General features: G+C 31.9%; 1 protein-coding gene across 1 annotated transcript; it reads right to left on the reverse strand.

Moving 5' to 3' along the window:
- Positions 1–294: 294 nt before the first annotated feature.
- On the reverse strand, positions 295–22,557 carry LOC143050858 (peroxidase-like protein). Its single transcript, XM_076223963.1, has 11 exons — positions 22,526–22,557; positions 16,549–16,772; positions 10,730–10,942; positions 8,680–8,734; positions 8,375–8,487; positions 7,051–7,149; positions 5,094–5,183; positions 3,100–3,826; positions 2,351–2,523; positions 1,547–1,646; positions 295–358 (listed from the first exon to the last, which is right to left on the reverse strand). Exons 1-11 carry the CDS (start codon positions 22,555–22,557, stop codon positions 295–297), a joined length of 1,890 nt encoding a protein of 629 aa, XP_076080078.1.
- Positions 22,558–27,301: the final 4,744 nt, after the last annotated feature.

Consider the following 27,301-nt stretch of genomic DNA (forward strand, 5'->3'; position numbering starts at 1 on the left):
TATTTAGAATAATTTTGAAAAAAAAGAACACAATAAAAAAAAGTTGAAATGCACACCTGGTGCAGTAAAATTGGTACCAATACTGTTATTCAACATAAGCGATACAATTATTATGGAGTTGGCTGTTTTGAAAGTCTCCCTTAATTAAGTGTCAAACATTTATACAGTCCTTGTCATTCGGTGATGGTTCGATTTTATTGTTATTTTTTTCTATTGGTTGTTTACGATTTCTTTCAAATGGCTATACAAATTAGAAAGTTCGTGGCATATTTATTATAACTTTTGAAATGTTTTCTAGTTTTCCTTCCAAAGATTAAGATCTGGTGATGGAATTGAATCACAATGTAGTCTTCGATTTCTGAAAATAAAATAGAAGACTTGTCACATCATGCGACGCTCGACATTTCCATAATCTATATCAATAAACCAGAACTTACAGCTGCGCATCTGGTGCAAGAAAATTGGTACCGTTAATTTTATTATAAAGAGCAGATCCTTACAACATGTACAAATATAATATTTTTTCTCTGCAGTATACAAGTTGATGTGTGCTATGTAAATGCAAGTGCCGACAGACGTGTTTGTATGTGTGTGTGTGATTGTCCTTTTTCAATTTTTTATAATGTTGATTTCCATATTATGAATATTCCCAGTAGAAGAAAAAAAATAGACATTTATTGAATTTTTGTTATAATTATCAAATTCCGTAACCCAATAGTCGGGTGGTGCTTTACGGTAATAAATCTTACACATTTAATCATTTAACGTCAATACATGAAAAACGTGATAATGCTAGAAATTATAGTATTTACACGTGAAATTGTTTAACAAATAGATCTTAATTTATCAATAGGAATTCATCAACGTATAGTTCAATATTTTTAATATTTCCTTAGCAACTTTCATAAAAGTGGGAGGCTAACTTAACGCATCAATGTAAATATAACGGAAATTGATGAGACTGGCAACAAAGTGAGAGGGTTAGCGCTATAAAACCAGGTTAACTCCAATTTGAAAATGCCTGTACCAAGTCCGGAATATGACAGTTCTTGTCCATTCGTTTTTGATGCGTTTTGTTATTTGATTTTGCCATGTGATTATGGACTTTCCGAATTGATTTGCATGTAAGTTCAGTATTTTTGTGATTTTACTTTTTACCTATAACACCAGGTTTAACACACCATTTTCATCGGAAAAATCTGTACCAATTCACGATTAAGATTATTGTTTTCAATCGTTCCGTTGGTTGAGATATAGTCTATTGTTTGATTTTGTCAGTTTTTATCCCTTTTAGAGAATTCAACTTGAAGTTTGGTATTATTGTTAATAGATATAGGAAGATGTGGTGTGAGTGTCAATGAGACAACTCTCCATACAAATAACAATTTAAAAAGTAAACCATTATAGGTTAAAGTACGGCCTTCAACACGGAGCCTTGGCTCACACCGAACAACAAGCTATAAAGGGCCTATTTGAACCACTTTCATTACTGTCGCATGAGATCAAAACTAAATATACTGTAAACATTTATAAGCATGATACATACGTGCCTCCTTTTTCAAAAACCTTAGGTTGTATGGTCTTCAACTTAAGGCTCCGACAATAAATACCAGCAAATGTTTGTTTCTTTATGTCATTTAACTGTTCTTTAATAATAAAGGAAAATATATTTAGGACAGGCATACAAAGTGTTTATCTAGAATACCATCTTAAGTATTCATTCATATCGTAATAAACATTGATAAACAATGATATCGAACAATTAACCTGCTATATTCAGTATTGTCAGTTTCAACTTTTTTGTACAGCTTTTTGAATAAAAAATTGTCATCTATACCTTGATAAAGCTACAGCAGTTCTATTTAATGGTGAATGTCGGGAAATTAATCGGTATATACTTAAAGTGATATTGTAAAGTCTAACCAATGTAATGATATCTCGGAACTTTTTCTCGAGAAAAGATTTCAAATTAACAAGTCGTCTGAAAACTGCACATTAACAACTATAGGTCACCGAACGGCCTTCAACAATGAGAAAGCCCGTACCGCATAGTCAGCTATAAAAGGCCCCGATAATACAATGTAAAACAATTCAAACGAAAAAACTAACGGCGTTATTTATGAAAAAAATTAAGTCGTCTGAAAACTGCATATTTCAAATTGTTTGTTATTCTTCTTCATTATAATGTTAGTGTTTTGTTTTCTATTTTGTGTTTGTATACCGTTGTTCGATTTTTTGTATTTTTTTGGTATTTTGCCAAATCGTTGTCAGTTTGTCTTACTCAGCTCATACTTCTACTTATTTATTGTCAATTTTATTTCGAACTATGATTTCTTTATTGTAAACATACCTAATGTAAAACCGGTGTTTTGGAAATTATTTTCGTAAAAGAATCTGTCACCTTCTTTGTACCTCTGAAATTGTTGTGCTATCAAACATTTGAATGTTGGTCCAAGTATTTCACCATTGTGACTTGGTTTTTCTGTAATACCTCCAACAAATAAATCTACGTCATCGGTATGCCTATCAAAACATACAAATTGTTTTGAATTTATCTTATATGGAGAAAATGTAAATTGCACATTGAGAAAAATATTGCAAATCAGAAGACATAAATCACAAACCAAACAAGAACAGATAATATCATGTTCAAAAAGAAAGAAAAACACAAAGATAATTCATGCAATAGTCCAGAAAACATTTCGCTCAGATCTAACCTAAACGTCTTACAGAGAAATTAACCCAGGTAAAAGAGGGTTTTTAAAGGATACGCAGAATAACTTATTAGTGGCATTCGTCAACAGAAAAAAAAAATGATAGACGCCAAATATTTTTTCGTAAAACTATGTTTAGCACATGTTTAGTACGTCTGTTTTGAAAATATGACATTTTTAGATTCCAGTAATTTAATTTGATCGACACAATATGAAGCCTTTTTGAACTCAAAAATATACAAAATATCAGTATGCAGACAACCTGATAATCGATACGTATCTGTTCACTATAAATTTCATTTTTTATTAATGAGCGATACATGTACCTTGCTCATTTTTAGTTCAGTTACACATCAATAGAGATTATTCCTTTAGAGACATTTACCTGTAAACTTGGGACAGTTTCTTTACTGTCTCTTGATCATGATCACGAAATCCCATTGGTCCAGTGTTGAATACATTTGCTGGGTACAAACCACAGTACATTCGTAACTTATTATAACCTGGAATTCCATGGTCTCTTCCTCTCTGTATATTAAGGGATGCAAGGTCAAATCCATCACTGGGACCATCAAATTTTGTTTCAAACAAATGGTTTCTAATCTGGTCTGATATAAATCTGTCTCTTTTTCGCATCAGTGTTTCTGCCATCCATCGACCCATTCGAGTTGGACCATATATGTTTAAGTCACGCATTTTGTCGTTATTAAAAAAATCTCGTCTCATTTCTTCAGAAGCTATTATTTTAAAATTTCTATTCATCGAACCAATATGACGTCCAACTAGGGAATGTCCGAATCTAAACGCAGCTGCTCCAAATTCGTTTAAAGTACTTGGGTCAGCATAAGCACTGAAAGAATTACGATGAGCAGTTTTTGAGCTGATCAAATTTGAACCATATGCCATGTTTTTACCTACAAGCAATGGCAAAAACTCGTTGTAGATAATATGCTGGTATATTCCAGTCAGAATTTTTTTTGACTCTTGAAACAGTTTTTCGTCGTTCCAGTGACGGTTTAGATTACTGAGTATTCCTGCTATTCTGTTGTGTTCTCGTAGAAAAACGATGTGAATAACTGTCAACATTGGAATTTCTTGGAATCTGTAATCCCCTAAAAGTAAACTTAACTGAAAAACATAATTTTTATACTTTTCTGTTGTATTACTTTTTGCCAGGCCTGGACCATGTCAAAAATATGCAGTTGTTTTTCTCTTGTTCTATTGATTGATAGCGTTTGATTTTGTCAGTTTTAGTGGATTCCCTTTTAGAACTGGCCTTGGAATTCGGTATTATCGAATACTTTTTTTGCTTTTTAATGCACTAAAAGTTTTTGGATGTGATACATCTTAAGCCTAGTGTTGGGAGAGAAAAAAGATGCGCACATTCAAGATTATTCGATTGTTGATTTTTGGTTGGTTAACGTCCAGTTGCAAATATCTGAGACATTTCAGGAGAACAAAATAACAATAAAATAGGTTGGTCATGTAATAGAGGCCATACAGAATGAAGGTCAAGGACAATTTAAACTTCTAATAGAAAATGAAGGTATATTGGATACTGGCTGAAATTTTGCCATACAGCAAGTCAGTTATGTACCCTTATAAGAGTTGTTGCAAGGGTTCTAAACATGCAAAGAGCGCAGCATCGTCTGTACAATAGGATCAGATTTAACGTCATCATTCTGACCGTACATCCCACACAGTCAACAGACGCACCTCTGTGACGAGGGCTTTACTGCAGGTTGTAAGAAGACAAGGAGTCACCGCATTTATATTCCCCAGTCACTCACAGGTCACAATAGAACCATTGCTATTTGATTTATACTTGGTGTCTATACCACCGTAAAACCCCAAGCCGTACCTTTAATTCATGTTTGCGATTTTTTTGTCTTTTTCATGATGTTGTTCTATTCATATATCTAAACATCAATGTTTGGCTTTTTCGAGACGATTTAAATTTAAGTCGTTTTTACCGGTAGTCCAATCATCCTTTAATCAACTACATCGTAAAGCACAAAGAAATGTTCAAGTACCAATGCATATAAAGAACAACTTTTACTTGGTCGTTTTCGAAAATATCTTTGAATTGATAAATTAATATCTATTTCACATCTATCTCTGGTTTAAATAGAGCACTGTAACTACAAAGTCTAGTTTTGATTAACTGTACATAACCTATTGTAAGGACACTGGTAGAATTAAAGTTTAAAAAAGAAGGATGTAGCTATTAAGTTTTTTGGAATTATTTTTCTATGTTTTAAAGTAAAGGCTCTTTAGAAATTTATAGTAATTACAACACCCTAAGGAGGAACCCAGATGGCTTACATATGAGGAAAGTAACGGTAGCATATTTCTCTAAGTAAAAGAAAAATCTCTCACCCGAATTGAAACAAACTTGATCTGGAAGACAATCACCAACAGGTGGGCCGTCAGGTAGAAGATCGTCTTTGCTCGCATTGAGTCGTCCTCCTGTGCAGTACAAACAAATGTATTAAACATTTTGATAAACATGTGTGTTGCTTTGACAGTTATAAATTATAAATATATACTAGTCAACAAAAGAAACGATACACGACTTTGGAATAAAATTTATCAAAAAGTATTAAAAATAAAACAAAATGAGATACATCATTTTAAAAAGCTTTCATTTGCAATTTATGCACATACGATAATGAAAATTAAAACCTGCCGAAAAGTATAAACTAAATTCCGTGTAAACGATCATAGGGTGCAAATTATTTTCGCGGAAAGTTGGATAAAAAATCGACACACAATTTTCTTAGTTCTAAATGAATTTTCTAATTTGTTTAAAAATATTCAATATCCTCTTCAAGTTATGTTCATGTAGTTAAAAATGGGTTAAAATAATGTGTTTTTTTTTTTTTTTTAATTTTTGGTAAAAAAGTGTTTTTTCTAAATCTCAAAAAATGCAAAAAAAAAAAATTTTTTTTTCGTCTCAAATCAATTCTTTTGGTATGAAAACAACACACTGTTAATTTTGAACATTTCGGATTAGTTTTAAGATTGTAACCGTTTTTTTAATTTCACTTTACACATATTGTCTATGGTAAATCAATTGATAATGTATACATTTTAACGATTTCTCGTTGGGCCGAACTTTGCCTTACAAAGAAACTAAGAAACTAAATGATTTTTAAAAACGAATTGATAGCAAACATCGTCTTTACCTTTAAATGAGAGGTTAGCATCATTAGTTAGAACTTCTGTTTTAAAAATTGTCGTTTTATGAAAATTTTGTCAAAAAATTTAAATTTCGCCAAATGACGTCATGAAAGCATTTTTTTTAACAGATTTGTATTTGCATGGTCATTAAATATTACTATCTACAATATTGGTTCTATAAAAGAAAAACTTCATCTTTGATTTGAAAAAAAATCGTGTATCGTTTCTTTTGTTGACTTGTATAGTAAAAAAAACGTTTTCGCATGCAGTGTTTCAAAGGTTTTAAAACAAAAATGGCAAAACGAAGAACAATAGTCAGATCTAATTGTGAACAACACCCTAACACTGGTTTTGAGAGCAATACAATGAGTGGTAAAAATTGAATTGAATCAAAAGTGCATAATTGTTTTTCAACGTTGATTCTCGGTTCTATTTTGTTTGTGAATCTAAATTTAATTCAAACGCACGCCTTGAAGAGGTAACAAGAAATGAAGGAATGAAAGGTATAGAAAAACAATGAACGTAATCACTAAGCATAACAGTGCAATCTGTCTACATTTCAATTTCAATCGTTGCAAAATGTATGCAAAGAATATCCTAATTTCCTGCAAGTAACAAAAAAACTGCGCTTCCATGTTTGTGAGTCGTGATATGTTATGCGACATTAACTTCAGGGACTATATCATTCATTTGGTAAATAAATTATGTTATTCATATACATGAACAATCTATCTAAATGAACTTGCGTTTGCAAAAAAAAACAACAATAAAAAATAGTGGGGACTGGATTTATTCAGACTGCATTTACTGCAGAATAATATTTATTTTAAATGATGTTATGGATTTATTTTTCTGGCTATCTTCTTTTGATTTTTGACTATCTCTTTTGATCTGCAAAGATATACATGTAAATAAAAAAAAAGGAGATATGGTATGGTTGCCAATGAGACCAAGTAAAACAGAGTCAAATGTAGTGGAGATAAACATCTGTAGGTCATCATATGGCCGTCAACGATGAGCAAAACATATACCATATAGTGCAATGTAGTAGGCTGTGAAAAACTCGACATGACATAATATATATGTTTGAACAGCAGTATACTACTGTTGCCTTTATTTGATCAGGTGATCAAATGTTCTAATCTATGTGTACCTTCCCATTGTCGTAGTTCATTAACACGTATCTGGCTGCTTCCATATGTTGCAGATAAATCTAGGAAAGCAGTTCGTTCGTTTAGTTGGTGTCTTGGACCTACAAGTGATAATATGTAATTTGCATACTAGAATTTACAATTGTTAAATCAATGACAAATCTGTTTCCTTCTCTTCTTGCAGATACCATATTCACTCATGTAGTTTACTCTCTAAAATTTTAAACATAGTAACCGCCTCTAGTAGGAGAAACCCAAAGTTTAGGAATTTTTATTGGTCTATGGCAGTACTTTCAACACATTTTAACGGGGACATCTGAGATTAATATTCCGTATCAGCTTTATAAATTGTTCATGATATAAATAAGATGTGGTTTGAGTGCAAATAAGACAACTCGCCATCCAATCACAATGTATAAACGTTAACAATTATTGGTTAATTATTCTAAAAAGGGCAAAATAAATACAAGTAGTGTAAAACAGTTCAAACAGAAAATCCAACCCAAGTTTCAACTTTTAAACCAATTGAGAAACGAAAAACTCATTTATACACAACCACTAGTTAATGTAAAAAGATGTTGTCTAGCTGAAAGCTAAAATGACTCTTTTGACGAGAAAGCTAAAACCAAAACGAAGAAATAAAGACCTATCTTTTCCTTTGAACTTTCAAACACCAGGCTATCTTACACATTAAGGTTGGCCGTGAGTTTCGAAACACACTGTGAAGCAGGTTTTAATTACCCATTTGAAGAACCTGTTTAGTGTTGAGGTTCGTATTATTTTTTCTAGTTTTCAATATTTTGTTTTGAATAATATTTTGTTTTTCAGATTCAGGATTATATAAGGTAAAAATCGGAAGCAAAAATGTCCTTCTGGTTTTCAAACGCAATGCTAGTCGACTTAAAAAAATGTTTCATAGATAACGACGGATATATTCGTTTAGTTATAAACGCAATCAAACTCTTCTTTTCTCCTTATGTGAATTTTTTATTATATTACCGGGTTTGAACTTATATGAGTAACAAGACGGATGCATCACGTAGAAGAGGATTTATTTAACTTTCAGGACCATCTGAGCTCATCGTCGGTTGTTACAAAAAGAAGAAAACACGAACCTTATATGTTGGGTGTTGTATTCTGTTGTTTATCTCTTTATCGTTTTGCTTTTGATTGCGATGGTGTTTATGTTTGACTTATGAGTTTTATTGTGCCATTGGGGGTATTTTTGTCTATCTAATACATAAATGCTTGGTAAAAAATGAATCTGAAATGACATGCTAGATGGTCCTCTAACAGCTATAATTTTATGTAATACGAAAGTTTTACCTGGCAAACACCATTCTGATGGGGCTGGTTTATTTCTAACAAAATGCATGCACTTGGTACGAAAATCGTTCTGAAAATGATCATCTGGAATTTTGAATGGAAAACAATGCTCCCTGAAAGTAATAATTATCTTTATTCTATTACAGGTATAAGGTAATGTAGAGAATTTTTTTTAAAAAAACTAACTAGTTTGTAAACTATATGTTTTTCCGAAAATATAAAGTAATTACTCTGCTCTTCAAATGGCAAGAAAAACAAGAAATATATGACCGTTAACTCATCTATTGACAAAAATAAAAATATACTTAGGTTTTACACAGTCTTCATCACAATCTTCTATTTTCTGTTCATTAAATATATCTGTAAGAATGAAAGAAAGAGTAAGGTAATGGAACCTTTTTTAAAGTATTTATTTCATAGCACTGAATAATTCCAATCGTATTCAAGTAAGACTCGTTTGACATTTGAATTTCTTTACATGAACCCTACTGAAGAAGCTTTAAGGTATTTAATTCAATACTGTCTATAAGTTTGCCCGGCCGAGAGATTTGATATGATCATTACATTCAGAAAATATAAGGTGTGTAAAGAATAAGAAATATTTTTCTGTATGCAATCTACCAATATTCTTTGATTGTTGGTTGCTAAACGTCTAGTGGAAAATATTTAAATCATGATAAAGGCAAGCGCATCTTGTAATAGAGGTCAAAAATTAGAAACTGAGGGTACATTGGTTGGATACAGAAATGTCAATTATGGACTGCTGAAAGAATTGTTGCAACGCTTTGTAACGTGCAAAGACTGTGGTTTTCTCTTTACATTAGATATCGGATTTAACGTCCCCGTTCTAAACGGACATGGCTACGTACTTGTGCATTCCACATAGCCAAGCTGACGCCTCATTTTGCCAAGGTTATATTGCAGTTCAGAAGAATACTAATAATAACCATATTTAAGGGACGAAATGAAAAGATCGATGACGGATAATAAACTTAAATCAAATATTTTGGGGGTGGGGGTAAAATTGCTGCAAGTTTTGTATATTCAAAATCGATTTTACATATATCTATATTGGCAAATCAATTTTTCAAAATATTAAGTTAAGAAGAGGGGGGAGGGCGGGGTTAGTGAAAACACTATGTGAATAAAATTTTATACCTACATTGAACTTTTGATGTCGTCCCCTTTTGTCAAGTATAGGCTATTAAAAAGTAAAAACACAAAAATACTGAACTCCGAGGAAAATTTAAAAAGGAAAATCAAAAATCAAAAGGCAAAATCAAAAGTCCAAACACATCAAACGAATGGATAACAACTGTCATATTCCTGACTTAGTACAGGCATTTTCGAATGTAGAAAATGGTGGATTGAACCTGGTTTTATAGCTAGCTAAACCTCTCACTTGTATGACAGTCGCTTCAAATTCCATTACATTGTCAACGATGCATGAACAAAACAAACATACTCAAAGAGTAAAAATGTCAAAAATAGGGGTACAACAGTCAATATTGTGTTATCATCTTAATATCACTACATAAACAACAAATGTAACAAAGTAGCACAAAAAGGCATACATCAAATTTAACATTCTCATTTTGCTTTTCTTATACGGCTGAATTTATCTATGTAAGTCTACCCATACATGAAAGAAGGTTTTCATTACTGGTGTAAAATTGCGCGTTTGAAATTCGCACAGGTAGACATAAAAATAATTTTGTCGTATGACGGCATAAGATGTTGATCAAGTCGAAACATACACACACATGATTTTTGTCTATAACGTGATTTATTAAACAACGTTTTGAACTTGCGTGACAATCTTAACCCAGATATCTCGAAAGGGTTAAAAGTTTAAAAATTAGTTGTTGTTTGCTCATGACTTAAATATCTTTCATGCAACAACATAAACTTTGAATGTTGCAATGAAACCATCCGGGAGATAATGATGAACATTGCATGAGTAAATATAAATATACAAGAGGGGCGAAAGATACCAGATGGACAGTCAAACTGATAGATCGAAAATAAACTGACAACGCCACGGCTAGTAAAGACAAACAGACAAATAATAGTACACAAAACACAACATAGAAAACTAAAGATAAACTAACATACAATACTCGATTAAAACGTCAGTATCAGTAATAGTATACCTAAATCGAACAATATATGATGTAATGGTCACACTACGGTAAACATGATCACGGAACCAACTAAACCTGATTTGCTATATAAATAGCGTTCAAATTCATTGATCGCATACACAAGAATAGCAAAGGTGGACTAACCTAGACCCCTTACAGGTCATTTTTTTTTATATTAATAAGCAAACTGTTTTTGTCTTTGTTTACCTACCGTTGGCAGTAGAATTAGGAATCTTTGTTGCCGGCGTTTTGATAACGTCATGATCCACAAACTGTGCAAAGTGAACTAAAGTAAGAGTATATCTTGTACTTTTAGGAGATCTAAAATCTTCTGTCGTACTTAATACCACATTAGAGATTTCTCTAGGACTTGTCAATTTACCATTTTTACCATCAATTCTTGGAATATGTCCTAAATTATCAGCTAGAAGAGAAAAAAATGTTTTGTGAAAATACCTGCTTATTTATAATCATGTATGTATTTTAATGTATGCAATCATGTTATTAACGAAAAGTTTGTAATTTCATTATATTTTCAATAAGATTCGTTTTAACAGCTTTTGCCTTGTTTCAGTATACCTGTTTAACTTGTGTTGATACCTTTGTTTGAAATCTTTAAGCTTAGTCTGTAAAATTTAAAGGATATCAAAATAATTTGTTCACGATTTGCAGGCCAATGATTTTGTCTCTCCTTTAAGAATTCGGAAGTCAGCTGAAGGACGCCTCAGGGTGCGGGAATTTCTCGCTACATTGAAGACCTGTTGGTGACATTCTGCTGTTGTTTTTGTTCTATGGTCGGGTTGTTGTCTCTTTGGCACATTCCCCATTTCCATTCTCAATTTTACTTGTTTTTTTGTGTTTTAAATTCAAAATCTGCTTTTAATGTTATTTGCAGGTTGATTTGAAATTTCTGTAGAAGATTTTAAGTCACTGTTACATGTATAAGAATATATTGGTTATTATTTGATATTTTATAAACTACATTACCTATAGCTACATGTATTTATTCCTTAATCTTGTTCTAAAGTTACTTCGACAAATTTTTCATACAATCATGTACGGAGTCAACCTTAAATCCACCTTATCCGCAAAAATGATAAATTTACGATAACAAAGATGATCAGACCTGTAAGGGTCGTCATGTTGACACTTTCGTCTTATACGTTTTTAATTCAATTCTCAGGTATTGTAGACCAAATGCGAACAATGTTGGTCAGAATTTTATTCTAAAGACTTTTTCAAATGGTCGGAATAAACAATCAAACTTTAAAAAAATCAACCCCATAAAAATATAATTAGGGTCATTTAATCATAATACATATTTCAGAAATAAAACCAATATGCTTAAACTAATCTGGGTGTAATTTTGAAAAATGAGTTATTTCCCCTTTTTGAAAATCTTCGTTCAAAAGATTGAAAAAACTGTAGCAGACAACTTGATTATACTATTGCTTGATCACTCTTCCTTGTTAAACAACAATTATCATTGACATATTCCATTAATGAATTATGAATGTTGCTTGTCCATTTTTTAACAATTTTCTTTAGTCTCAAAATCAAGCAATAGCCAAATCCAATAGTATATCTGAACTTCTGAAAAGAGGGCTTTTGTTACGGTAGACTTGGACATGACGTATCTGCCAATTCAATACTGTGAGGGACAAACGGCTTGGTTTGCTAAACGTGGCATCACCTTGCATATAGTGGTTTGATTGGCTAAAGGCGAAGAAGGATTTTAAAACTTTGACTTTTTACAATTCTTTGCCAACCCAATTGCACAATATTCAGTCACTTCAGCATTCATATTATGTGACATTGCCAAAGAAGTTGTTAAACTCAAGCCGGAGATAAAAAATGTCAATTTCTACTCTGATAATGTAGGATGGTAGAAAAAACACTACCAATTGCACTACTGTATGCCAAAGTTGGACCATCAATAACATCATATTATTTCTGACTGGCTAAAGATGGGAAAGGTCTGTGTCAGAAAATCTTCACTCGTCAGAAATATAGCGATACGTCAACGAGGAACATGATGTACTAGATGCAATCGACGGGAATGATACATGTTTTATTATGTTTTTTGGGTGGCGTTTTATACAATACAAGAATTTGTTTGGTATAACGGTGCAAAAAGCCAACATGTATTTAATTGGTAATATAAAAAAAAATATGGGGAATGCATGAGTAAGACAAATTGGCATTAAAGGAAAAAACATGGATGTCAGCATCCAGTAGTGCTTAATGGTCTTCAACAGTGAGAAACAGTCCATACTGCATCACAAGCACTAAAAGAGGGATGAAAGATACCAAAGAGACCGTCAAACTCATAAATCGAAAATAAACTGACAATGCCATAGCTAATAGTTATCAAAGATTATAATTTAGTACGCCAGACGCGCGTTTCGTCTACATACGACTAAATATGAAAAGACAAACAGACAAACAATAGTACTCATGACACAACATAGAAAACTACAGAATAAGCAACACGAACCCCGCCAAACACTAGGAGTGATCTAAGGTGCTCCGGAAGGGTAAGCAGATACTATTCCACATGTGGCACCCGTCGTGTTGCTTATTTGATTAAAAAAATCCGGTAAAAAGTCTAAATGACCCCCTCATCAATGTCAAACTATATTATAGTTACTACAAATCCAAAATAAACATTACCTGATTAAAATAAATATCTAGGGAAGAAAAGTGAAGAATTATAAAAATATCCTATGGGTAGGCTTTTTTGTTAAGGTTTGTTCTAATATTCAACAATGGGGAATCACATTTTTCTGAATTGTTAGTGAAAAATATGAGTTATACTGTTGTCAACCTTATTGTTTTCTCATTTCATTTGCATTGTATCAATTGTCGAATAGTTGGATTGTGGTTGGAATTTTCAATGCAAGGGTTTGCCCTTCGAAAGATTGGCTGACAATAATTTGCTCAAGAATATTCAATATATCTCTGTCTGACTGAATGATATTTTTTTTATTCTGTAACAATAAGTGCAACTACAAAATTCTAAATGTTCTGTCTGCCTGATTGAGAAATAGTCTGACATTTTAGTCACTTTTAATAGTATTTTGCACATCTTATATTACCTGAGTTATCTGATTAAAATAAGAAATTTGTGTGTTGTGTAAATATCTTTACAACTGTATCATGCGTATGATAGATATATTAATGTGAAACATGTGTGATTTTGAAAAAAAAATAACAAGTTATATGTTCAACTTTGATTCAAAAGAATTTTTCTTAATTACTCAAAAATGCAACACACACAGAAACGAACTATAAGGTAACATTTGCCATTTTCCTGACTTGGTACAGGACATTTAAAAGTAAAATGGTGGGTTGAACCTGGTTTTGTGGCTAACCAAACCTCCCGCGTTCATGGCAATGTTAAATATAACACTAAAATGACAACATGACATGACTACAATACAATAAAATGGAAAAACATTCAGGATAGAGAAATACACAAAATAACAATATAAAAAACATGTTATTAAAATTACCAGGCTTATAATTTAATTCGCCAGATGCGTGTTTCATCTACATAAGACTCATCAGTGCACTCATGAACCCAGTTGTTTAATCTCAAAACTGTATTTTAAGATCATCATTAGAAGTATCCATTCCATAATTCATTGATATTGGTGCCCTATTTCTATATTTTTTGTTCCATAAAAACACAAACAAACCAAAAAAGTCGATGTGAAACCCCGCCCCTTTTTATAAGGTTTGTAATAATGTTTCTTTGTCTAAGCCATAGGTCAGTCATTTGAAAAAATATATTAAACACGCACCAATATCTATATAACATGTTAGTTTGTTTATATGGTGGAAATTATCCGTTTGAATATAGGAAAGATCTGCATTGGTTTACATTAAATATAGGAAAATGTGGTATGAGTGCCAAATAGACAACTCTCCGTCCAAGTCACAATTTATAAAAGTAAGCCATTATAGGTCCAGGTACGGTCTTCAACACGGAGCCTTAGCTTACAGCAAGCTATCATATCCAACTATAGCAGTCATCACGTGACTTTGACGACGTCACACATCACCAATATTAAGCCCAAGTAAAATGTATAGAAATGCACAGGGGCTTTCAAGAATCGATAAAATAAAGTATTTTTAGTTCATGATACAAAAAGTGTGGGAATATACAGTAATTCCTCATATATTTAGAAATATATTTATGCCTTTTGAAAAAGTTTAAATTTTGGTCTTCTCCCTTCCAAATGCTTTTGAAAATTTGTCTTGTTGCCTCGATAAGTTCACCCTGTTAATCATCCAACTCCGATAGATATTGGATTTTCTGTCGTGTTAAACCTAAAATTGCGATTTAAACAAAACAGATGGAATAATTGTGGGAATATGTGCTTATTACTATATTCATAAATATTTGAAATATCGTATATGTAATAGTTTAATTTTTTATTATGTCCCTTCCAAATTGGTTTGAAAATCAGTCATTTTAAGAAAATCTGGTATTATTTTTCAAGATGGCGACCTCATTGACAGCGTGGGACGACTTGGTAAAAATATATTTTGTAAGATTGTTACATTGAAAATCAAATAACCGTTGGATGCTCATTGTCTTACCTTAAAGCAGCATAGAATCAAACATAGGTTCCTTTTGATAAAGCTGTTACAAGTTGTTCATTTTATAAAATTTTGAAAAAAAATGGCGACCAAATAATTTTCAAACGTGGACGATGTTCGACACTTATTTTGTACATGCACATAATTCAATTTAATTTCACTGTTTACATTGCAATTAAATATGACATGTTAAAGTCACTATAATGATAGCCAAGGGCATAGCTAGGTTAAGGAGATACTAATTAAGTCATAACATCAACGTGATCAAAGATCGAAAACAAACATGGCTCCTAATCATGATGTAAGTTTTGACAATACCTAAAAAATAAATAATAATAAAAGAAGACCTCGAATGGATATTAAATAACCGAGGTGAAATAAATATATTGTTTAATTTTCTTTAAATCATTCATCGGGTAACCAGTAAATTTTACATAATCCTAATTAAACCAGTAACACGAGAGTTATCGAATGTAGTTATGACTGGAATAGTTGCACATGAAAGGGCCCCAAATGAACAGTTTACACCTCCTTATATGACCCAATTTTAATTATCTGCCAGTAATTAAAAATATATTTACCCGGAGATATTTTCTCATGAATAATTAGCTGAATACCAAATCTTTACGTTACGTGTAGTGAGTCATGTTTTGGCTATGGTATTGCCAAAATAAAAACTGTAGACCGAAACTTGGTCAAATCTTAACCTTTTTGTCACAGATTATCACTACCTATTGGCTGTAATATAAACAGATCATAGATACCAGTTTTTTTTTATATATTTACACCAGACGTGCGTTTCGTCTACTAAAGACTCATCAGTGACACTCGAATAAAAAAATGGTTAAAAGGCCAAATAAAGTGTGAAGTTGAAGAGCATTCTATACTCTTTATCGCCATATATGATCTACTTAATTAAATGTGTTTTTATCAAGCATATGCTTTTTTTTTTTAATGATTAGCTATTTGAAGCTGTCTGCAATGACAACTTAGCTGTTCGGAATTGAAACTTAGTCATTGTGAGGAAATTATTTTGTTTTGTTGCTAAGGAAAACTAGTTTCCTTAGTTTCCTTAGCAACGACAAGAAAGACCTGGCTGATTAAGATTTGAACCTAACCTTTATGAATAATGCAACTAACTTTGATGTTTGAAGTAGTTATTCTATCACATTATTTTTTTTGAAGTGGTCAGATGTTGGTTGGTGCATGGAGATTGACGTTAAGCTATTTACACTTCTGACAATAATACACAATTCAACAATATATTTGATTAGAATGATAAACCTTTATAAAAAATAAATAAAATAAATGTATATGTTGAGAATGCTAACTTCCATAGCAATAAATAAATAAATAATGATAAAAAAACAACAAAAAACTGAAATTAGGCAGGTATGTTGTTTAAATGATAATTTTACTTACGGTCCCCATATTCAGGATCCACAAACCTTGCCTGGGCTGTTAATGCGGCACCTTTCAATACATCAGTGCTAGGATTATTGCATGACCCGTCTGGCATTCGATAAGGATAACTCGATTTACAATTCGCCCTTTGAGGTTTTAAATGGTTGCATATTTCCGATATTTTAGGATAAAGGATTGCAAGAGCCTCTTGCACCTGTTGACTCTTTAAAGGTAGTCCGGTACTGGAAAAAAATGTGCAACAAAACTTGTAATTATTAAAGCAAAAGTTAGAAATAAAGTCAAGTAAACTGTAGTAAAGAACTACATGAGTTCATAATAGCTGGTAACATACATTTAGAAACCTGGTTAATAACATTCCTATATGAAATGCTATTTTCTAAAAATGTTCCTGATAACAATTTCGTACCAATAAGTTTTTTATACCCCAGAAACACAGGTTTTCGATGCTCAAAGAAACGCTTCTATTCTTATATCTACTACAGAAATAATTACAGTTCCAGGCAATTTCTTCTTACGGGAATATTTTTCTTCACCTATTTATAGTGAAAATGTGTAACCATTTTACGCTTCCTGTCTTACATTTACGGGAACAGCAAATATTTGGCCGTTGAAAAACATTGGAGAACAAGTTTTATTGACAAGTACATACCATAAATTGTACTGAAAGTGTAGAACAAAAAGACCAAGAAAAAATATCGACAGCAGAATGCATTTATAGATGATAAGTATAAGTCAAATGCATGTCTCTGTGACAAATTATATGTGTCAAATAAAATTTAATCTATAGCGTTTAGATGGAAGAACTTGCAAGCTGACATAACCTGTTTTTATAGCTAGATAAATTTCTCACTTATATGGAAGCCGCATACAATTTCAATATGTTGACAATGTTAATAATGTTAATGCACTAAACATTTTGTTATTAACTCAATCACTAAAAACCGAACAAATATATCAACAAAGAAAAGAGAGTCATAAAGACTAAACACCTTAGCAAAATCGAAAGAAAGGAACACAACAATTGACCATAGCACTACATGGGGATGTATAAGTACGGAGCCATGGCAGATGGATATTACCAAAAATAGACTAAACAGTAAAAGTAATAATTTAAAAAGACAAATTTTAAAAATACTATAGCACGTGATTAAGATGATAAAAAAATCAGCACCTAGAAACCAACCCTTATTTGCTACTGACAGAAAATGAACAGATCACAAGAATACAAGAAATTCAAAAAGATGTTTCCTAGGAACAAGTTCCAATTAATACTTTAATTTGTACATGCTGTAGACAACTGTAAAGTTTCAAACAAAATTGATCCTACATTTGATCTATATGACCCATTCCAGTTAATGTCTGCTAAATGGGGATGGATGGTCCTTTCTGAGGGGTGTAAGATTAATACATCTTAGGGAGTGTTTTTCCCCCTTCTGACATGTACAATTACACAAAAAAACTTCTGAGTGTCTTGCAGCAGTAGGTAAATTTCCCCCCCAAAAAAATCCATCCACCCAATATAAACAGAAACTCTACATCTGATAGGTCATACATTTTTGTAATGTTTAAATCTGATAGGTAGTTTTTCATGATTTTTTTTTCTGATCAGTTTAAAAATATTCTCCCCATCCGTCCCCACCTGTCAGAAATTAACTGGAATGGCCCAATGTTCAAGTCGTATCTAGATTCTTTGAATTTCCGATAAAATATCGTTATTCATCTAAAAACAACGTATAGATCGACGAGTATTTGAATGCTTAAGATAAATCCTTCAACACGGAAAATCCCTTATCGAATGGCATAATCGAAAGCTCAACACATCAAACGAATGGATAACATCCGCCATATTCCTTATATGGTACAGGTATGTTTCTAGAATGGTGGATTGAACCTGGTTTTAGCTAGCTAAACCTCTCACCTGTATGACAGTGGCGTCAAATTTCATTATTGAACCACGTGTACGCTCTATAGTGACACATCTTATACAAACCAAAAGGGACAAAATGTATAATGCTGGTTCAATATATTTCTGTATATTACATACATAGAAATTTTAAAGAAGCAGTCGAATTGATTCTTAGCCAAATGGGGAAATGCAATGTAGCATGGTACTAAAAAGTCCTTTGACTGCTAGTAGCTTGTTCTATAAAGTATACCGCGTTTTTGCGAAGATTTTTAATCCTTTAAAAGCATTATAACTGCTTGGAAGAAGGGCGTTTACTGGTACTTTGCGATATAAGAGATCAATGCCTCCGAAATGAATTATGTCCGGATTAAACGTTTATATAAAGGAGACATTGGTTTGTGCATAGTGACAAGACAAACGTAAACAAGTTTGCTTAGTGTCATCATTTGCAAAGCAGGAGTTTCACCACATGGCAAACAAATCGCTTAAGAAAAATATAATTAAAATATGGATCGATCGATCTAATAAGTTAACAGCGTTTGACAAAGCAATCAAAATGTGGAAGACACTGATGTTTAATCTTTTTTCAAAGATGTATGTTAAATTCGTACTTTATTTGGCCTTTTTAACTTTTTTTGGATTCCAGCGTTACTGATGAGTCTTTTGTAGACGAAACGCGCGTCTGGCGTATTGGCGTATATACAAAATTTAGTCCTGATATCTATGATGAGTTTATTCGTACATTCGTTCATTTTTTAGTAGATGTTTTTGTGTTCTGTTAAATTGTTCCTTTTAAAATTGTTACACGATGATGACTGCTGTACCAATATTTTGACTATTTTATTCATTTTGTCTGTTTAGTTAACGCATCATTGTAAATATAACGGAATTTGATGAGACTGTCATTAAAGTGAGAGGGTAAGCGCTATAGAACCAGGTTTAATCCACCATTTTCTACATTTGAAAATGCCTGTACCAAGTCAGGAATATGACAGTTCTTGTCGTTTCGTTTTTGATACGTTTTGTTTTTTGAATTGCCATGTGATTATGGACTTTCCGAATCGATTTTCCTCTTAGTTCAGTATTTTTGTGATTTATCGATTTCCGGGATATTAGAAAATCGGCAGTAAGAACTTTGAAGATTAACTAACGGCAAAATTTAATATTGTGTTGTAAATTCTTATTGAAAAAAAAAGGAAGTAGGAAGCAGTGAAGATAATAAGAAATCTACAATGTGGTAGATGCTTTCGCGGTGTACACAGTCTGTTTGTTAACCTACATTTAGTTATATGCGTCGAAAAATAGTAACGTTAATTTTAAAAGTAATAAAAATTATCAAATAATATTAATTTTAGCTATTATTTTAAAATAATGATTTCTGGAATAAGTAAGTATTATTAGTAATCAAAAGACTGGCACAAACCTAAAAAAAAAAGCAACCATACAACACTTATTCAAAATTAAAGATATCCTGCCGCCAAAGGTCGGTCTTTCTTAATGAACATCCCAGGTTTTTCTCCAACATATAAAAATGACAGTCACATAAAAGCCAATATAGAAGCGTCAAGAAAACAAACTGTTTTTAGACGTTTATATTTTTTGATCAATCGATTTGTTATACTTTCATCAGCTTATATCTATACTTCGTATGTTTATTGCTCCTACCCCCAAATTTCATTAACAATCAAAAAAACAGAATGCAATGAATACTTAGCATGCGTCTTACGCATAAAGAAAGAGTAACAAATGCGATATAGGAACGTCAACGTTGAAAATGTGATTTTTTATTATCATTGTTGTAAAATTATCACTAGCCTTTTCATTTATTGGGAATTAACACTATATTAATAAACAGAATTATTTTTATAGATATATATGTACATATATTTTTACAGTTTATGATTTCTGATTATATCTGCAATTGGGATAATTGTCAATTTGAAGGTCCACAGAATCTCGTCATGCGACACATTATCTTAATACATGCTCCAACAGAAAAGGTACCGTATTTCTGCAACTTCAGAGCTACAAAGGTGTAGGTCCGGTAATGGCCGATTTTGGCCTCAAATTCAGGTTCATCGGACGAAAGATTTTGATCACTTTTTAAACACTTAAGTGTCTATTTTACTTGAACTTATTAGTTTATGTGAAAGATTTTAACTGATTTAGTCATAAAAAACGCACAGATTCAAGCTAAAATATGAAAAATATACCGAAAAATGTCACTTTTCAGATGGTTTTTGTCAAAAATGAAAGTGGCCACATCCGTGTTCAACCTCAACCTTTATATATGTTATGTATTATCATAAAATACAACTGACATTCAATATTAAGGATGAACACGAATGCGGGCACTTTCGTTTAACACGAAAACCGTCTAAAATTTAACTAAAATGCAAGAATTGTGAAGATTTCGGTAATTTAGCATGACTTAATGGTACTAGTACCCGATATATGAGCATTGTATAGTCAAAAACAGCCCATATTTATGTAGCAGAAGCATTTTACTGTCCAATAAATAACTAAAAGTTTACATTTTAACAATTTTGTAAAACTGCTATATTTTGGGACCAAAAAGGGGTCTTACTGGACCTACTCCTTTAAAAGCCTTTGAAAGACGTCATTGCCTAATTTTGTCCACACTTTCTGTTAGAAACAGAAAATTCACAGAACTAAGACTATCTACAAATAGCAGGGGAATGTAACAATGTAACTTGGGGAAATCGTATCTGTGATTTGACTTTAAAGAAGGAAAAAGACCTTTACCCCGAACCAACTATTGTTCCAGTTTTGTTAAAATTAAATGAAGATTATACCGTTTACAACTAAACTGATGATAAACAAGAGAACACAGAGAATTAAATTGGAAAATACAACACAGAAAAAGAAATGAACATATCAGCCGATAACATAGAATAATTGGAAAAGAAGTTAGCAGCAAAATACCATGAAATTTTAGACTTGAAAAGAAAATTAAAAAACAATAACCTTTCATGCAAGGGTTCAATGAAATGTGGGAGGATCAGCTTCGTGAAAAGAATGAACAAAGAGACAGGAAAAGAGAGGATTGGATGAGGGGAAGGGTAGCTATAGAAAATATGGACACCTTTTCACCACTATCCAAGAAACTATTTTGGCATTCTGTGTTTTATATTATTATATGATATTACTGATGTTTATTTTTGTATTGTAACTCATTTTAGCTGTTTCAGGGGTTTTGACTTGTATTTAAAGTTCAGGTAATTTTTCTCTAGAGGAATGAGAGACAGATGTTTTTCATTGTTGAATTTTTAATAATAAGTTTTGTGTACACCAATAAATGGTGAAGTCCTCGGTTGTACATACAACTATTTTTTGTTCTTAAAAATGTTTGGAAACTTTGTAAACAAAGACTAAGAGATATTGGTAATTTAAACTTGTTTCCATGTAGTTAAATGGAAAATAGTTTTTGAATAACTAAAAGTTAAATTTTGATCCGGAATTGTAGTACAATTTTGCTTATATTATAGTGGAGTTAAATGGTGAAGTCCATCCCACTGTTTAAATATTACAGTAAGGCTACTAAGAGGTGAAGTCCTCAGTCCAATATTTTATATGATAGCTCTTCCATCAACCTGGCTAAAGAAGTTTTAACAAAATGCACATTTTTTACTGGAACTTATCGCGCCAATCGTCAATACTAAGCTCATTAAAGAGTTCGGATTTGCAGGAATAGGAATGGGTTGATATCGCCAAGAAATTCCTAAAAGAGTTTCCAAATACAGCTAAGGTAGAAAAGCCTTACTAATTCAAAAAATTCAAAATTTTGTAAACAGTTAATTCCCAATGTTCTTAAATGCATGATTTTGTGATTGATATTGTGACACAGGGACTTTGGAAATGCATTAATTTCTTATTTCTTACAAAAAAACTGTTCATTAATTTGGATGGTATTTTTAATAATTTTCGGTCATTTTGATATTTGAACTCGCTCTCCGGACAATGTAGGCCAGTTGTTTGTTTGCTAATTCCTTAATTCTGATCTGAAGCACTAATGAAGATTCATTATTCGGATAAACGTGCACTAACAGTGCTATCATTAATGAATGAAACTTCTCCATTTCTTTAATTTGATTTTTTAAATTAAACGAAACAGAAAAATCAGCAGAAAGTCCACAAAATGAAACCTAATTTAAAATTACTTACTTACTTAAAAGTGTCGCAGATGCATCTAAAATAAACATTAAAAAACACTTTCCATGCAAAACGTTATGTTTTGTTCCGGCACAGTTATTTGCCTGTGTAGACACTAATGTTACACAAAAGAGTCAACGTCACCGAAGTCTTTCTATCTCCTTTGGCTTTAAAATCCCGGATGCAATGAATTAGTATCGCGGATAGTTTTGAAAGAAGTTTCGAAGTGTAAACCATGCAAGTAAACAATGAATCTTACGTACCGACCAAATACCAGTGTTTATGATATGCAAATCTCAAAAAATATATTGTTTTCTAGTTAATAGAATTTGAAGTCGGTGTTAGAATTTAACATGTTATCCTAAAGACCAAGCACGATTTCGCACTGGCGTATTGTATGGACTCATTTCTATGAGTATTAGTTATTTGTATCGTTTTGTTGATGCGTCATTCATGCATAAACCATATTTTCTTTAAAACTAAAAAAAAAAGTGTAAAAGTGTCACTTACTCGCTTCGTATCCTCTTAGCAAAATCAGCAAATACGAGACCGGATATGGCAACGCTAAAAGCAGCTGCCGGATCTTCCATTTGGCCAGCAAATATGTCCATTCTATCTTTAGGGGTTCGACCAGATTGTCTTACACGAACAACAGGAGACACAGGTAATGGCACTGTAATGGCGGATATGTACTTCTGTTTAACATACAACGTTTGAATAATACATGTCGGGTACATAATTTGAACAAACCTAAGGGTTGTAGGAAATTAAATAATTTCCATTCAAATTACTGTGACCGCGATATGATGAACTCTTGTCGATTTAACTTATCCCAGTTATGTATTTCTAAGCAGGTGTTGAATACAACACGTAAATTGTATAATCTACATTATGGCATGTAAATAAATATGGCAGATAAATATATGCAATGTGTACTTTGTTACTACTTTTATTCTTAATATTATAAAATTACATTAATAGTTAAAATGTTCAAAGATACATTAAAAATTGACTTCACCATAAATAATCAGTATTTAAATGTTCTCAGTTTTGATATTTTTCAAATTAGTCTTGTCATTAAGTTTTGTGTTTTTTTTGTTTTTTTTGTTACTGTCATAAATAAGTTTGTCCATTGTAATTTTTATATTTCTACAAGGATCCATACAGTTCTGAAATAATATCATCATATATAACTATATAAGACATTCTTGAAAATTTCATGAACCCATGTACTGTTTTCATCGTATTGGAAAAAAAGGACCAATTTTAATTTGATGAAACATCGAGAAGAATATGTTCCGCAAAATTTAAAAATAGCAATGTCAACAACAAAAAAGGCACGGAAATTTCAGTTCTGCTTTTTGGTGCTGTTATTTCTATACCCCAAAAAATCCCATTTGTGGAAAAATTGAAATAATAAAAAAAGGCTCAAGTTAATTGAATAAAATATCGAGATTATATTTTCCGAAAAAATTTAATTGGCAAATTAATAAAAACAAAAATTGACACGTACTTTTCATTTGTTCTGCTTTTAAGTTCCGTTTTTTATATAATATATAAAAAGCCAGTCTTGAAACAGACTGGCATTTAAAAACAGAGCAGAGCAGCTACAATCATTAAAATGACGCAACTTACGTTTTGACCGATACTGTCGGGGAGCATACTTGTCAACTGCGTCATCTAACGCCTTGTTTAAAATTTTGTACAATGTAGCATTTCCTCTTTGTGTTATACATGTTGTCTGTGTCAAGATATAGAATAGAACAAAAGATAATGCGTTGACCGATATCATTCTGAAAAGAAATATCAAGTAAAATATATGATGAGTTCATTTACAACCACTGGGTCGACGCCACTGCTCGTGGAGTTTGTATTCCTCGTGCCAATTATTTAGCACTTTGGTGTTGACATGAATTATCATTGATAAAGATATATTTATAAATAAACTGTTTACAAATCATTAAAATACTTAGGCTGTTCTACATCAGGAATTGATTAGCTTGGCTGTATGGGTCATACAATTTCAATCCTGGTATCTATGATGAGTTTATTTTACATATATACAAACAGTCATTACAGTTCCGCGGAACCCTGTGTCTCGCCTGTGATTGGTGCATTCATCCACTCAACATTTGCTTTGTCCCTGTCTAATATGTTTTCGTGTATTTTACCAATTGGTTTTATGTATAAAGTCAAATATACCTAACCGAAAATGCACAACTTTAAAAAAATATATAGATGGACATATTTGATTTTGCAATCATTTTGATCTGGCCAAGTCTTGTTCAACTATATTCGTCTTGTGTTACGATGCCACAATAATGTGGAAGATCAGCAACTGGTAGAGCGAGCAAACTTACACATTCTGTTCATGGACTTGCTTCCCAGTGGTTTCAGTCTGTCATATTTGTTTTTCGTTCATTGTTGTAATACAATCGTTTCAATCATGATTTATAATAATTATAATTTATAGTGATCCAAACACGAATGGTGACCAATTAGTGCAGTACATCAGATAGTCGGCAGGGTTATAAATCACTGTAACAGCTGAGTTGAGACACAGACATTACACTTCGGAAACCAATTTGTGATGGTACGGTAAATAAAGGCAACAGTAGAATACAGCTGTTAAAAGTCATATAAATCGATTGAAAGAAAAACAAATCCGGGTTACTTACTAAAACCGAGGGAAACTCATCAACTATTCAAACTTATTTAATGCTGATTTCAGTCGGTCTTCGTCGTGACTTTTTTTAAGTAGTTTTTGTGTAAGGAGTGCATCCTGGTTAATGCCTCGATACAAATAAGAAATTGATATTATATTTTAATTTATCATGGTTATATCTATACAAAAAATTATCATTAAGATGACGACTTTACCTTTACTGTTTTTTTCTTCGAGTTCCTTAATGTTGATGTTCCATTGACTCCCTGAGATGAAGTGAACATTTCTAGGCTGCTTTGGGTATGTACGTGTTTCCAATGACGTTTCAAATATTATTGACATTAACATTTACACCTCTTTATTGTTTATAGTGTTATTTTCATATAAGTTTTTAATGTAAAGATCTCAAATAAGTATTAGCGTTTGTTTATAATCCATATCATAAAACAATACAATTATGTATACGATTCCGGAAGGTATTCACCGATAAATTGTCGGTACGATCTAACTGTTTATACATACAATATTTCCCCCGTATTATCACGATAATCGTCATCTATGAGGAAAACGATACTGTTTATGCTGTCATAGGTGACAATATCAACATTTTCTAAAATACCTCTTTTTATAATACAAACCTGGACCACATAGTTATGTGTGGTGTTCGTACTTCATTATTCTGATTAAAAATTGAAGCCAAATATTTTCATGACGAACTTCCAACGGAGCTTGTTTATGTTATCCATGCCCACCCTCATTTTTCACCAAAGTTATGAAATTTTGGAAGTCTTTTCGAAGAATTATCTAGAAAATATTTTAATGGGTTTGAAAATTAAAAAAGAGATAAAAACACAAAAACTATATTGTACACTTACATTCATTCACAGCGATTCTTAGTTGACTTCCTTCTCCTTCACCTGCATTGGGTACACACAAGGCCAACTTAATGCTGAGACAAGTTAATAGTACTATTTTCCTGGAGAGCTCATATAATATGACACGAACTTCGTCGGATTGAAATCGGCATTAATTAAATGAATTTAAGTACATGTACATGTGTTACCTTATTTCCAGATAAAAGGAATTTCTATGCATTGTCATGTTAAAATTTTATTAATTAGTTATTTATATATCTATTGCTTGCAGTTAAAATTAGATGGAAAGGTATTTTACTGTTTTTTTTAAAGAAGATCATATTTAACAGTTTATTCATTTTTTATTTAAAGAATTCCGAAGCAACGACAAAAATTAAATTGTGAAAATGGAAATACTTACATGGTATTAGAATTTAATTGCGAAAATTGAGTAGCGGTTATTTTTTAACTGCGTTTTCAATAAAAACCCTTTTACATGTCCAAGGTTAAACAATATTCAATATAAACATACTTTTAATGCGACTTCCCGTCAGAAAATATAGAAAAATTCGTGACATGATTTATGTGATGTTTAATGATAATTGAAGACCCATAACTTAGTATTAAACGAAGTCTTGTCAATATTTGTAGCAGTTATTTTATGTGAAATATAACCTTTCTTAACTATGATAAAGAAGATTATCAAATGGTACATGCATTTATTTCCTTAAGTTTAGAGTTCTCAAAGGATGCTTTTTTTTGTAAAGTATTATAAGTTATGAAAGTTATAAATCTTTTACAATTCATAGTGAGCCGGTCTTGTTTTACACACCTTTCTATTTGGAGGGATGCAAACGTTAAAATGAATTTGTACCTTAATGAATGTGAGCATCTTCTGATTCAGAGGATTTAAGAGGCGAAGAAATATAACACCAGATTATCATTAGGACTACAAATATAGATACCATGATCCTACAAAGATGAAATAAACAAGTTTTGGGTTATCTCTTTTTCTACTGTATATATTTATGGAAAGCATAAAAACTTGGCGAAAAGTCATTCAAGTTATAATCTACTCCCTCAATAAAAAAAAACCAACATATAATTGAGGCGTATGTGTGGTTCGTTTTATCTCTTTTTCATTGGTTAAAA

Source organism: Mytilus galloprovincialis, chromosome 11 (assembly GCF_965363235.1).
Source record: "Mytilus galloprovincialis chromosome 11, xbMytGall1.hap1.1, whole genome shotgun sequence".
In the NCBI taxonomy this organism is placed as follows: Eukaryota; Metazoa; Mollusca; class Bivalvia; order Mytilida; family Mytilidae; genus Mytilus; species Mytilus galloprovincialis.